At 41.6% G+C, this 15,082-nt stretch overlaps 1 protein-coding gene across 2 annotated transcripts in view; it reads right to left on the bottom strand.

Annotated features, from left to right (window-relative positions):
• Positions 1–15,082, bottom strand: part of tnksa (tankyrase, TRF1-interacting ankyrin-related ADP-ribose polymerase a) — a 108,857-nt gene that overhangs the window by 13,053 nt on the left and 80,722 nt on the right. For both annotated transcript variants that reach the window (XM_026941157.3, XM_026941158.3), the window contains 8 exons: positions 14,896–14,974; positions 10,500–10,671; positions 10,329–10,408; positions 9,040–9,185; positions 7,906–8,071; positions 6,466–6,685; positions 3,615–3,724; positions 55–243 (listed from right to left, as the gene is read on the bottom strand). In XM_026941157.3, the coding sequence (XP_026796958.1) occupies positions 55–243; positions 3,615–3,724; positions 6,466–6,685; positions 7,906–8,071; positions 9,040–9,185; positions 10,329–10,408; positions 10,500–10,671; positions 14,896–14,974 (1,162 nt within the window). The remainder of the gene's footprint in view (positions 1–54; positions 244–3,614; positions 3,725–6,465; positions 6,686–7,905; positions 8,072–9,039; positions 9,186–10,328; positions 10,409–10,499; positions 10,672–14,895; positions 14,975–15,082) is intronic.

The raw sequence follows: 15,082 nt of genomic DNA, 5'->3' as shown, positions 1-15,082 counted from the left end.
ATGGTTTTTAATAATGATGATGATTATTATTATTATTATTACTATGATAATTACCGTGGCGAGGTCGAGTGGCGTCTGGCCCTCTTGGTTCTTCATGGTGGGGTCAGCTCCGTGCGCCAGCAGCAGGGCACACAGTTGGGTGCGTCCCTTTTGTGCAGCCTCATGGAGAGGAGTGAATGCCCACTTATCCGTGGCATTCACACATGTGTTGTACTTGATCAGAAGAGCCGCAATATCCACGTGCTGAGGAAAAAGAAGTGTCTGTGTTACAACAAAGCCACCACTTTTTGTCAATGTAAACCAGCCAACTTCAATGTCTCTACATACATTTAAACAGAGGCCGTATATGACATAAGATGAAACCACAGTAATTATTTTTTCTCCCATTTTTGAACATCAAACAGTAAATGGGAACTAACTGCAGGTAGGATATAAAATTGTGAGTGGGGAACTTAAGAACCCTCAGACCACAAACTCCAGAAATTTGGTCTGAGGAAATATTCGAGCCAATCATTTGGATTTGTTACTTTACCATATTATATGTAATTTGCATAGAATAGAGAAAATCTCAATTCAAATGTCAATGCTGAAATCACAACACATAAATTAAGTAATAAGTTGTCTGTGTCACTTGCTAGTGTGAAAGTAGTAGGGTAACAGTCTGGACTCCATCAGCCTGCGACAAAGGAAGGCCCAGTGAGGGTCTGCTAGAGCTACCCACCAGCCCTGCCTCAGGCCTTCTACAGGCATTCGAGAGCCCCTGGGTGGCCCGTTGGACCCGCCCCGGGACTCCTGCTGCCAGAGTGTGTGTGTGTGAGTGAATGTGGACATGCTCCCAGGACTGCTTCTGTCCAGCTTATATAACCAGCAAGCTGTTGCCCAGGCAGCCTAATCACAGCTCTGTTGTCCTCACCAGAAACACACTGCACAAACAGTGTTAAAAGAATGACTTGGCAAAATACAAAATCTGAACCAAGACATGTTTGGGGTCTGATCTTTGCTTCTTTAGTTTTGCACTTCAGCAAGTTTAGGACACAGTGGAACTTTCTGTCATCTGTAGACATTAAATAAATCTCAGTGTAGTTGAATGCTGGGAAATTAAACAAAATGCTGGTTAGCATTGCCTGAATATGTGCCTTAGGTTTCCATATTCACGATTGAAATGTTCAAAAATGCTATTACAAAAGTGCAAAAAACTTCCAAGAATTGAAACTTGACTAAAAGCTGTGCATTAGTATGTAACAAAATAAAACATGGCTCATTAAGCATTAGCTCTGGCCAAGCTTTCACTGGTTCGCCTCTGAAGGGAGAATGTTCGAAACACAGGGCTTTTTATTTCTGATTCTGCAGAGTTGCACAGCTCTTCAAGTCACGCAGCTCTAGATGTGTGTGAATCCTGCGTTCTCCACCGCAGAGTTAAGTCTCACATCTGCAGCTATGAACTTCCCAATAATAACAATGAGTGGTATTTTTTTTTTAGATTGGATTTTTTCTTTTTTAGGATTGAATCAGCCAGGAAATGCTGCTTGAATGCAGCAGAGAGACTAGTTCCACAAACACAAACAATTTGGCACACTGTAATATTTCCGTCATATCTTACTGGAAAGCCAAAGTGCTCCCATACACCAGACCTTATAGATTTGGGGGAATTTTCCAGCTCGCTTTGTGCTCACTGTAGCCATTGCCATTATTCACAAACTAATATGCTAGTAGGCATGTTTTTTAAATCCCTGTAGCCTATCCTGATTCAAAGAAGCTATTCTTTCAGAAGAGACAGTGTGGGCTCGATTAAGTTTAAATATTTAATTACACCTCACATTGGTCAAGCGGTAGTTTATGAAGAACAGCCTACTGTATTATGCAGTCAGGTGAATGTATCGTTCTTTTATTGTATTGAACCTCGCTTCAATGCCGTATCATTACGCCCCTGTGTGGCAGACATCTTGGACAACTCTTTACACGGTGGTGCCCCTCTAGACCACGCCTCCCAAATTTCAATGGTGGGAGTATGAGAACTCAGTTCGTAAGAAGTAAGTCTTGTATCTAAATATTTAAATCTTCTTTCCAAAAAGATACATAACAAGTTCAAACCTGATAATTCCCACCACTTCCAGCTTTCTGTTGTATCTATGAGAGGCACTGAGGGGCCATTTTAGAAGGCAGCTGTCCTTTTGGAGCATGAGTTAAATGTAGAAGCACTGACATTTTGGAAGAATCAGTTGTTATATGGTGTGTTACAGATTATCTGTGTGGACTCCACCAGCTGTCATGAAAACAGCAAAAGCCTCAGTAGGGGTGAGCTACACACCAGCTCACCCTTAAATTCTCCAATAAATGGCTTGGGAGACATCATTTGATTATGTATATAGATGCATTTCCTTTTGAAACAGGAAGTCAGAGTGACGGCATGAAAAAATACCCGACTGATTTACCCAACAGCCAATAACGACATACGTTTGAATCTGAACAAGCTTGACAGTAGCTTAGAAAATTAGCTAAAGATGGTGAATAGCAGTTTAATGCAAGTCTTTTTTTTCTGTGGAGGATTTCTCACTGCTGGCGTTTGAGCTGAGGTCAACCAAGGTGACGGAGAGCTGCAGGGATTTGATTGGTAGAGTGTCTGAGTGGTAGATAAAATATTACATACTCTTACTGATGAAAAAGCCTGCACATTGTACAATATAGAATCATGTTCTCAGTCAGTCTGAGGTAGCGAGATTCTGGCATTGAAAAGCCCCAAGTTGGTAAAAACACTCCTCTGAAAAGCAGCATGTCACAATTCGCAGAAACTGCACCCTCGTCCAAATGAATGAACTCCAGCTATTTTTTTCTCCACCAAGGAATGTTTGGAAAACGGAATAGTGTGTGGGAAGACACAGCCAAAAACGCACTGATGATAAGTAAGAGTTATCAATAAAAATTTTACCCAGAAGTGATGAACTACAAAATTTTTTTTTTTTATTAGACATACTATCATATTGGTGTCTATAACACTAAGGGACAAGTACAAAAAGCTCTGCAACAGGGTGCTTTTACAGGCATTCTGCCAGCCAATCAGTGTGCAGCAGGAAATGATCCAGCTCAGAGTGTGCTGTGTCTGCTGTAACGTTATCATGTATAATAAATATGCTGTCAGACACAAACATGTTTTGGATGATTGTAAGAGGGGAAAACTGTGTCTTTAAGCAGGGCAGGCAAAGATGAGAAGACAATCCCTTGTTTAGAGCTTGGCACTGTCATCTGGCCTGGACTGTCACTAGCTCCAGGGTATCATCGCACACTCAGGTCTGTTCCTGAACAAATCAAGCACCAGATTGTTGCATTAAAAGTGCATGAGCCGGGAAGCTCCTGGCAGGCAGCAAAGACACCACACACTTCAGTGCACAGCTATGAGCAGAACAGTCAGTAGCTAGTGGCATGAATGGAAACTCTAAAGCTTGTAGAGCACATTGTGTGTGTGTGTGTGTATAGATTATTCACATCTACATCTGTTTTTCTAGTAGCTGCGTGTTGTCGTTGTTGTTTTTTCGTTCTGCACTTCCCTGCCAGGAGGAGGAGCTAATTGGATCTCAGGAAATGCTTGTTTAACAGCCATGTTTGATTTGTGCACTCACTCCGTATGAGGCTGCGTTGTGGAGGGGAATGAGGCCGCCTTTGTCCTGCGCATTCACGTCTGCGCCGTGCTCCAGAAGATACTCCGCTACCTCCAGGTTGTTATAACCCGCTGTGGAAATAAAGCATTTATACACATGATCAGAACACACTGGATTCAAGTCAAGCAGTAGGTATGCTGGGAGAAAGCTCACCGGACCCGTACTAATGAACACCATCATTACAGGATATGGCTTGATGTTTATGCTGGTGTTAACTGCACCCACACACACACCCACACACGCTCCTTTCTTTCCTTTAATTGTTTTCCACTCTGGTCTGTTCCCTTTCCCTTCCACACATCATTATACAGCGAAGAGGTTATTTAGGGTTCACTGTTATTATGAATGCTTTCCCTTGTGTAAGTTTTTTTTCCCATTAAACAGCTTCCTACGTGAAGACAACAAAGCAAAGTGAGAGCATTTAACATGGCATGAACGCAGACTAAAACATGCAAGGAAAGGTGGGGAAAAAAACACTTTTAAAGCAAAATACACTGATATTCCAATAATTTTTCATTTGTAAAGCTGCAAAAACATATATTTATTTCCCTCCTCTGACGCCATACTGCGCTTCCTCTGACGCCATACTGCGCTTCCTCTGACACCGTACCTCGCTTCCTCTGACGCCGTACCGCGCTTCCCATGATGCCGTACCGCGCTTCCCCTGACGCCGTACCGCGCTTCCCCTGACGCCGTACCGCGCTTCCCATGACGCCGTACCGCGCTTCCTCTGACGCCGTACCGCGCTTCCTCTGACGCCGTACCGCGCTTCCTCTGACGCTGCCCTGCGCTTCCTCTGACGCCGTACCGCGCTTCCCATGACGCCGTACTGCGCTTCTTCTGACGCTGCCCTGCGCTTCCCATGACGCCGTACTGCGCTTCTTCTGACGCTGCCCTGCGCTTCCTCTGACGCCGTACTGCGCTTCCTATGACGCCGTACTGTGCTTCCTCTGACGCTTACTGCGCTTCCTATGACGCTTACTGTGCTGTCTGTCCAAACTCTTCAGCTCTGCATTACATGCTGTTGTTGGGTGTATCTGTTTGAGCCTGGTAACATTCTCCATATTCCATTATATTGGAAATTAATATATTGTTCTGTGATGTTCTTATAGCGACTTCTTTTACAGATATATTCCAGAAAAAGCATCAACATAGCAGTAGTGACTGCACAAACAAAGGCAATGTGCAGAGTTTTGGTAAGGACCAACTAATACAGACACAAAGATAACAATCAAAACTGTCACAAAATCTAATCAATAAAAGGAAAAAAAACACAAAATAACACTACACCTTTAGGGATCTTTGAAGTGTTACAGTGTGTACTAACATAATGGAAAATAATGATCTAAAATATCAGGATTCCTGCTCATTCCTCAAAGATATTCCAGACCTTTTCAAAATGTGTCTTTTCCAGACTCTTTTTAAACGGAGACTTCCTATCTTTCCATCTTTCATTTTTAAAGCCTATTAACTGGAGCATGAAAGTTGAAAATGTGAAATGGAATCTGCAGGAGAGAGGCCGCGTTAGTGCAGAATGTCTAAAGAGAACAGATTCAGGACTTTGGTGTATTGGCAGACATGAAAACGCAGCTTACAAGAAACTCCTAGCAGGCAGAGAGGAAAAAACAGAATATGTTACAGAAATCCTCTACTTGTGTGCAAAGTAACAGTGAAAATTTGCAAGCCAAACAGCAAGCAAAGCCCCTCTCTCATTACCACCCTGTCCACTCATTTATTTATTTATTTTTTAACCAGCCAAACAGAAGAGACACACACACTTGTTTTCTATTAGCTCACAAGACTGGGGATTGCAAATTCACACAGATGAACAGAAGCAAGTGTCTTTCACGTCCTGCATCCTCTCCCATTCAGCAAATTTTATTCATATTTGGTCTGACTCATGCTATAGCTGAAAAAGCAGAAGAGCGTAGTTTTCAGGTGTCTCCCATATCACCATGGCAAGGGGTCGCAAATCATTAACGCTATAGCTAAACCTCTGCATTAGTACAACAAGAGAATAATCCAGTTTTTTTCATTTCTGTGTTTCATGCAAACACTCTGCATATTCATTTCTTCACACTCTCGCACTCTGGAGTGAATGTGGGTGATTATTTTGTAAGTGTTCATGAGAATGACCAGCGGTTACAGCTCTTAAGAAACTTAAAATCAATTGGTGAATTATTGGCCTGATGTGAGCATTGATCTCAACTAAAGTAAAATGATTTGGGGAAAAACAAACAAACGAACAAAAATAAAGGTGCAAAGCAAAAAGGCAACATTTAGCTGATCCACTGGATTTAGCGAAAATGGGACATTTGTGGGGTTTTATGAGGTTCTGTTGCTTTTTTCCTGTTTCTTTTTTCTGTTCCTTTAAAGCCACTGACACTGATCTAGCCAATGCATGTGGGAATGGATTAAGATCTGATCTGAAGTCTACAATTTGTTATCTATTTTTCAGAAAAAAAAAACAAAAAACAAAGTGACCCTGGAGGCCTGCTCAAGAACTGAATTCAGGATAAACGCCCAACATTTAATTGGACTTGTCCCCTCTGTCCGTTTTATCGAGCCACTGTGAGGGAGAGATGATGTTTTCTAAAGCGCCACACAGCTGTTAATTCTCTTAAACCGAGTCTTAGACTGGAACCATATGATTCGGGGGCGACTGCTCGTTTTATGGTAACAGTGTGGCTAGCGTTGTTTAGACAGTGACTGCTGTGGGATTATGGGACGTGGAGGGGGAAACAGCACTGCAGTAACGGTGTGCGTCAGACAGAAACACAGGCTTTCAGAAAGTGTTCAGGCTCTCAGTTACCTGCCAGGTGTAGTGGGGTAGAGTTGCGCCCCTGTGTGTCTCTGCAGTTGATGTTCTCGGGGCTGCAGAGTTTCTGCACGCGAGCCAAACAGCCTTTCTTTGCGGCGTCCAGCAGAGCAGCATCTCCTCTCAGCAGGTCCTGGATATCCGTGTCCCCTTCCTTCACCATGTCTAGTGGCGTGTTTCCGTCTCGGTTTTTCTTTGTCGGGTCAGCGCCGTGCTGAAACACATAACGAGCCTTAGACTTAGAAACTCTCCTTTAAAATCATCCACCCTAATAACGATAACATTCCTTTTGAAGAGAAGCAAGGTGAAGATAACAAGAAGACAGAAAAGCTTTGTTGCTAACAAGGAAGTCTATCTCAATCCAAAGCCTTTGCCATAAATACATGCACCAGAGCACCAGAGTAAGCTGTGCCATCTTATTTTTAAAAAATATTTTTGTAAAACAGCATGAAAGATCCTTTGTAAAAAGAAAAAATAAAATAATAAGGTCATGATCTACATCACACTTGAAATGAGTCTAATTATAAACGGATTAGAAAATGTGTTATTTAACAAAATAAATAAATAAATATTCAGCTCATTACCAGGGCTCTGTATGGTGGACACTTCTTATAATCTAAGACTAATAACAACAAACAGATTAAAAAACAAGTTTTTTGTAAGGAGACATTTATTTAGCATTTATGAAACAACAGAAAGAAAAAGTGAGGCTGATGAGGGAATAACTTTATAGCTGCTATAACATAAGTAATTAACAGGAACTAACCTGTTTCGAGGATGTTCGACAACATTAAACGTAACTAAATAATACAAACAGATAAATAGTATGAAGAGCTGTTCTTTAATAATTAAAAACAGTTTCGATTGACCGAGATGGCCTTCATGATGCTGAACAATGTTGATTGATGACAGGAAGTCGCACTGTGTCTGCGTGACATCACTGAAGAACTGGATGTGGTTTGAGGCAGATATTTATGGACATTACATTATTACGGTACAAGCACTGGACATGGAATACTTTCATTTCAAAGTGTTAAGTGCAGGAAAAAGGACAGGATATCATATCTGAAGGGGTTAAAGTTTTTCTGGATACTCTGCATGTTATGATGCGAAGAGGCCACTTGAACTCTCATTTTAATAAATATCGAAATATCAGCTCCTTTTGAAATGTGCTATCTTCACCCGTCTGGAGCCGCAAAGGGCTCCGGTCAGGAGATGAAAGCAGAAAGCAATAAAGGGGGGTTCATCGCTAATAAACCCTAAGCCGAGCAATCTGGGAAGTGTTTCTGCAAAGGTCAAAGGTCAGGGCTATGTGTGAGTGTTCCATAAAAAGATTTCATTTGAATTAAGCAGACAGACAGGAGGAGATGCTGAGTCACAGCTGTGTCTGTGAGCCAGCAGAGTGTGTGTGTGTGTGTGTGTGATGCACCACACCTTCAGAAGCAGTTTGCAGATCTCATATTTGCCCTTGGCAGCAGCTTCATGCAGCGGTGTAAACTTCCACAGATCGGCCACGTTCACTGACGCACCGTGTCTCACCAGCAGCTCGGCCACTTCGTAATGCCCATATGAGCAGGCATTGTGCAGCGGCACCAGACCTCTGATACACACACACACACACACACACACACACACCAAAACTTCACTATTTACATACTATTCACATGCTAATTTAAATCACAGGTTCTACATAAGTCTACTGAAAATGCAGTTCCTAAACTAAATGTCTCTAAATCATTTGATGTTTAAAATTTACGAAAGAAGTGTCCAGTGTCAGTGCTTTGTAACAGTCAGAGTTAAAGCTCTAAGTCTTCAGGACAGAGGAGTTTATGCTTCTCTGCAGCATGCTGCACTTTGTTCTTAAAGAGAATGTGAGGGAACGACTGTTTACAGCTGCTATATCATGACAATGTATAAGTGATAACAGGACCTAACTTATTTCATAGACAGTCGATAGCTTTAAATGTAACTATAAATGGATGAAAAATGGATCACATGTCATTCTTTAATAAATAATAAACAGTTATTGCTGGCAAATTGCTGTGGTGCAAGAGGAATATAACACTTGGGGATGTGCTGTTATAGGCAAATGATTAAAAATTCAGGACGGTGAAAGTAACTCCACTTCATCACACCACCCCATCACTCAATATTCAACTCTAACAACAACACAGTGTTTTATTCTTCACACCAGAAAGCAATCAGAGTCAGTTAATTTCCAAACGGCTCTTTTTCTGTGGCTGAAACTCATACAGAGCACTACAGGAAGTCATTTGTCCTAACCTTGTGCTGAAGACTTCAATAAAATAAAAGGATTCTCGCATGTTAATGACAGTGTGCTAAATTTGGAACACTGTGGAACACAAGTGCATGCTACCCCATCACTCATCAAATCAAATGATCATCAAATCATCATCAAATGATGATTTTGCCTTCTCGTGAATTGAGGTGCTTGTGAAGCAGCAAGATTTTTATCCTTTTACTGGTTACCAAAGAACAGTGTAGCGTTCCAGTAGAAGTTTTAAAGAGCTCTGACAGCGCTAGCAGATCTTGGAAGCTCACACTCACCCTTTGTCTTTGGCGTGGACGTCTGCGCCGTGATGCAGCAGGTACTCCACCACAGCCACACGGTTGTAGCCTGCCGCAAAGTGCAGCGGCGTCGAGTGACGTCCCTCCAGATCCCTGCAGTTCACATTCTGAGCAGAGCACAGTTGCTGTAGAGAGAGTGCATACACACACACAAATATAAATATGAGTGAACATACAGAAAATACATCAGTGCTCTGTGCATTACTTAGCAATTCACCCATAAATGTTCTAAATACACAATACAATGCAAAATGCTAAACACACAAAACAGACCATAATACTGAAATGAGGAAAATCAGTATATTTGGAGAAATTGTTCACAAATAAAACACGAAAATGTACCACAGTTTCTGTGAAAGCCTTAAATGAGTTCTTTTGGTGAAGGTGTCAGATATTTAGCTTGCGACATCATTAACACATTTTATCAGTAGCTGAGATTATGGCACTGAGTTTGGTGCTCTATACTGCCCCCTAGTGGACAGAGCTTAGTGATAAACCAGATCTTTTTTTTTTTTTTTTTTCCCCAATCTTTCAATTCTGTTACGATCCACAAGTTAATTGTAGAAAACGGAGTTTGAATTTATTTGATGGCCCGGGTGAGAAAATGTATTGGTCTGGCCTCACATTTGACAATAATAGCTAAAACTTTAAAACTGCTGGTTTAAGTGTTTATTCTGAGTATTTGGCTTTTACAGCAAACAAATATGGCACAGAATGATGTTGGTTGGTGTTGGTTTACTTAGTGAAGTCAAAAACGGCTAAAAGATACTAGAAAGGAAGGCGTGTGTCTGTGTGTTAATTTCACAGCAGACATATAAAAAAATAAAAAAGAACTCGGAAATTAAACTGCCACTCTGCGCTGTAGTGATGCAAGCAGCCATGTGATATTTGGAACAATCGCAGACTGGGAGAGGTCTCAGAACCATTCTTGCATAAAAGACACTTTTTCTTCGATTTGACGAAAAGATGCTTGTCCACTAACATGGGGGAACGGTTGGCTTATGAGAACTCTGTGCCTCCACAGTTCTCTGGAAGCTCTGTGCTTGAGCACTTCCTTTACATGGGTCAAACCAAAGTAGCCATTCACTTACAAAAATTAATTCAACATCCTCACAGACGAAACGTTTGTCTGACACAGAGCTGTATTTTGCTTTTTATCGCTTTAAGACCCCATGTGTAATTACAATATTAAACACATTTATTTTATATTAAGTGAAAATAGTGGGTTTTTTTATTTCCTCCCCTATTTGTGCGAGTGCATTAGTCACCTTCACAGTGTCCAGGTCTCCTGCTTTAGCTGCCTCTAAAAGCCTGTAGTCTACATCTGAGTTCCTCACTGGAATGTTTTCTACACAGGAGACAAGCAGAGTTATGAATGTTAACAAGCCTCTGATGTCCGTGCATCACGTGCTGTGAGAGTGCAGAGGGGTTGTGTTTACCGTTGAGGATTTGCTGGACGGCCTCGTTGCCCATCTGTGCGGCGGTGAAACCCTGCAGCGAGACGACGGCTGGATCTGCGCCGTAACTCAGCAGCAGCCGACACGTCTGCAGATGACCGGCCAGAGCCGCCCGGTGCAGAGCCGTCTGTCCCAGAGTGTCCACAGCATTCATCTGTGTTAATACAGTACACACAAACACATATAAGGAAGTGCCAGACTTGCTAGTTTTTCTGTACTTATTAGTGTGCTTAGGTTAGGCATGCTACTCCAGAATTTACAGCAACACTAGTGTAAATCAGCATTAGCATAAATTAGCAGCAGTGACTGACCAAACAGAGAGAAAATGACATGATTTCAGTGTTGAACATCGTTGTACAAGGACGTCTCAGTAAGGATGGACTTGGAGAGATTTGAGAGATGGGAGTATCTTCATGACGTGCACATGGTTATCATACTAAAATGTCCATGCATGCTATTTTACATACGTGCTATTTTAATACAAACTGATTGTTGTGGCCTTTATTAGAAGAGCTTGTTTTAGGGGACATGGCCACAGAAATTGATCCTTATTCACTCAGCCACAGGTTGTACCTGTGTCAGGAATTAAGTAACTTACCTAATACGCCCCAAAAGTATCATTTCTCAGACATGTCCGTTTTCAACGTCATTTATATTTTATTGTCTTGTGTTTTAAACTCGGACATGTTTTTGTTTTGGTTTCGGTTGGAGATGAGAGGAAAGAGCGGGCGCATCCTGGAGTGTGTTTATAGTGAAGAAAAAGCGCAAAACCTCTTTTCCTACAGGATATAATCTAATACCTACCAACATGTCAATTCAAATAGGAATATTTCTACTGGCCTTTTTTTTTTAAAAAAAAAATAAGGTTAAACATTGGGTAATCTTTACAGATGCATGCATGCACACCCCATAAAAAAATTTGCTGACATGACTGATTTAGATGGGACTAAAATCCCAGAGATATTCCAGTAATAATTTCATTAGCCCATCTCCCCATGTAAAACGAATCTGAATAAAGTATTATACAGCACAGTGATGCTGTCTTGAGGCACGATTTAGGGAGGTATGCTTTTACTCCAAAGGGAGATAATGTCCAGAAAAGAATTTGACTATTTGTATTCTCAGCCTTCCCTGTGTAAATCAAGGTGCAGTGGCAGCGAAGCACAGGAGAAGACAGAACTGTGAATAAAGCCGGCCCACTTTAAAATGAACACAGACATGAATTAATCAGACGCGCCCTTGGGCAACTCCAGCTCTTCTTCGAGGACTATCAGCACTGTGCAGATGGAGAAGAGAGGACAGGCGAGAAACCAGTGGTGTGTGTGTGTGTGCGAGCACAACTTGAGCCTCAACTCTGCAAAGTTTCATCATAACTTTTGACACGTTGTGTGCGGGAGATTCATTCCCGATTCACAATTCCAACCTATAATTGTAAACACAGTGACAGTTGGACGGGTTCAGGCTGCAGCCCTGCACATTAAATGGTCTGGAGACGACTCGGCTCGGACCGTCTCTCTCTCTCTCTCTCTCTCTCTCTATCTCTCTCATGTGTAATGAGCTGCTGCCATCAGCGCTGCTCTATGCTGACTCGGGCTGCAAGGCCAGCTGAGACGAAATAGTGCGTTTACCTCCTTGCTCCCCGGTCTGCTTATTAGTGCGACACTGCCATGTCATCTGTTTACACACTCACTCCCCACAATTACACCCCTCTGCTCACACTCCGCTCAGCCTGGCCACTCATCACCACGCAGTCAATCACAGTCAGTAGGGGAAACAGCCCTCAGGCCACGTTTATAACTCAAAGAGAAAAACTGAAATGAAGTGAATTCAAGCAGGGAAAAATGCTGCGTTCAAACACCATCTGGTCTTTACTATGTTTTGCAAGAAGACTCAATAAAAACAGCTGAAACGTGAAACAGTCCATTCCCAACACTAATTCTGCTTTACCATGTTTCAGCTTATATCAAGCATGTCCGAATGTTTGCCTTGTTTCTATGGCTACTGTTCCTTTTCCATGCCTGTTCATGCTAGCTGAATAACTTTAGGCTTTGCATGTTAAAAGAAAATTCACTCACTCCATTTGAACTTACTGGAACACACGATACATTCAAGTAGTTCAAACTGCGGGGCAAACAGGAAACAAGCATGAGCATTGTGAGATTGTCAAGAGCAACATTTTCCTCAGATGTGTTGCTAAATGATCGAGAAAAGACTCTGCACGACTAGAATTCCACTGTAACAACACCCGCAAAAACAACACAACTCTGAGGTAGCAGAAAAGCTGAAAATAATAAAAAGCACAAGTGTTTATGTAAACGCACTGAACACGACCCTGTCTGAGTGCATCATAATCTTCATGCAGGCTAGCTAAGCGTTTCTCAGTTTGCAATCTGAACTAGCCATAAAAACTGCCAATGATCAGACAACACTGTGCTATCCTAGCCAGGATGCCAGGCAAGGTTAAAGTAGGGCAAAACAAGTTTGAGAAAGAGCTCATTAGATAAACTCCTATCTTTAGGAGAACAAGAAGGAGACGTTTTTGCAGTGGACACGGCCGAGCAGCTAAGCAGCACGGCCGCTCCGAGCTCCATGGCAGAGCCTGAACGGCTGTCCAATCAGTCCATACTTATCTGATTGGACTCCCTGAAAAGAGCTGCATCGATCTGGCAGTCCCTTAAGCACCGCCACTGCCGCTGCTTCTGCGCCGGAGCTGATATAAATGATTTACCTCTCAGATAGTTTCCAGGCCCGCAGAGAAAACTCAGCTTTTGAGTCAGTGCCAATAAGGTTTAGCTTCACAGATTTCTGGCACGAGTTTCACCACAGAAATGTCACCTTAATCCTTCAAAAGGTGGCATGTTAACAGATACAGACCCCTCCTGCGATTTACACATTCAGCATCTCGTTTCCAGTGAAGAGCTATGCTTTTATTCTGTGTGCTCATTGAAGGAATTTAAGCTGACTGCATTTAACGGTGCATTTTAAACATTAACACAAAGTTTACGACGGCAAACAAACAGCATGCATCATAGCATGAAGCCCGAGTAACGACATGGAAAATTCTAACATTAAAATCAGGAAGGATGTAGAACTTCCTCTCAGGTCACCAGCTGTCCTGTACAAACAACTATCATGCACAGTGAAGATATACTGGGAGATAATCCCATCCTTCTGAAAAATGCAAATGTTCCTACAGCTTAAGTATTCCTCATTTAAAAAAAAAATACTTTAAAAATTAACAAAACAATGTTCTCACAGAACTTTCTTGAAGCGCACATTGATGCAACTATTGCTGTAATTTCAAATAAATTTAAAACAATGACAAGAATAATGTTATCGTGGACATTTTAAAATATAAATCTGTGAAACTCCACACTGCAATATCTAGCAGCACTTTTCATTAAAATGTGTTCATTTATTTAAGATCGTTATGTTCACGTCATGCTGTTATAATAAAATTCTGAGTAACAGTGTGGTGTGATGAAGTGGAGTTACTTTTACCAGCCTGGAAGCTCATTATATTCCTCTAATAGTGTTTTCTTCCTCTTATATCACAGTAATTTGCAAAAAAAAAAAAAAAAAAAAAAAGGCCTATAAGTTTTTATCTATTAAATACTAACAGTTATCCATTTAGAGTTACATTTGATGTTGTGGAACATCTGTGAAACAAGCTAATTCCTGTTATCACTTGCATTATAGCAGCTATAAACAGTTGTTCCCTCACCAACCTCTCTTGAATTCAATAAGACAAAAAAAACTGTTTTTTTGTATTTATAAATTATATTATTTGTATTTAAATGTAAATAATTTAAATAAATTGTGTATTTCTGGACAGTGTTTGACTGCCGTATACACGGATACATGGATGTAGAGTAAAATGCGTGTTGCATTTTTCATAATATCAGTTATGAGAAAGCAAAGCGTACACAAACAAACAATGATGAGTGGGCGTGGCCTAACATCATCAAATGGTAATATTCTTTACCCATGTCTCATTCTTTATTTTCAGACAGAGACGGTTTGTTAAACGCCGTCTCTAACATAAAGCCCCATAAACACTGGCTGTCATTATTATTAATGGAAACGGTGAGAGCAGACATGAGAACGACAGCTCCACCTTCTCCTGCTCATATGAGGTGAGAGAGAGAGCTGAGTGCTGAGCGGCATCTGTGTGTGTGTGTGTGTGTGTGTGTTTGTGTGATAAGAGGAGATGTGTGAGTAACTGCAATACCGATGTGTTCTAGCTCTCTGTTACAGTACAGACAGACCAGATGGCCCATGATGTGATGCGATGTGATGTGATGCACGACGATCACTGATGTCTGTGTGTGTGTGTGTGTGTGTGTGTGTGTGTGTGTGTGTGTGTGTGTGTGTGTACCTTGGCCCCGTGTTTCTGCAGCACCTCCAGGATGTCATTGTGAGCCCTCTCAGCTGCCACATGCAGAGGAGTCATAAAGCTACACAAAAAGAAAGGCAGAAAACAGTGACATCAACGTGTGTAAAGACAACATCCACGAATTATATCTTGCTTATTTGTAATGGTATTTATTACCATTTATTATTTA

The sequence above is a fragment of the Pangasianodon hypophthalmus genome, chromosome 15 (genome assembly GCF_027358585.1).
Source record: "Pangasianodon hypophthalmus isolate fPanHyp1 chromosome 15, fPanHyp1.pri, whole genome shotgun sequence".
NCBI classification, from domain to species: Eukaryota; Metazoa; Chordata; class Actinopteri; order Siluriformes; family Pangasiidae; genus Pangasianodon; species Pangasianodon hypophthalmus.
Note: the sequence above shows the minus strand (reverse complement) of the source record. Positions and strands in the feature narration are given on the sequence as shown.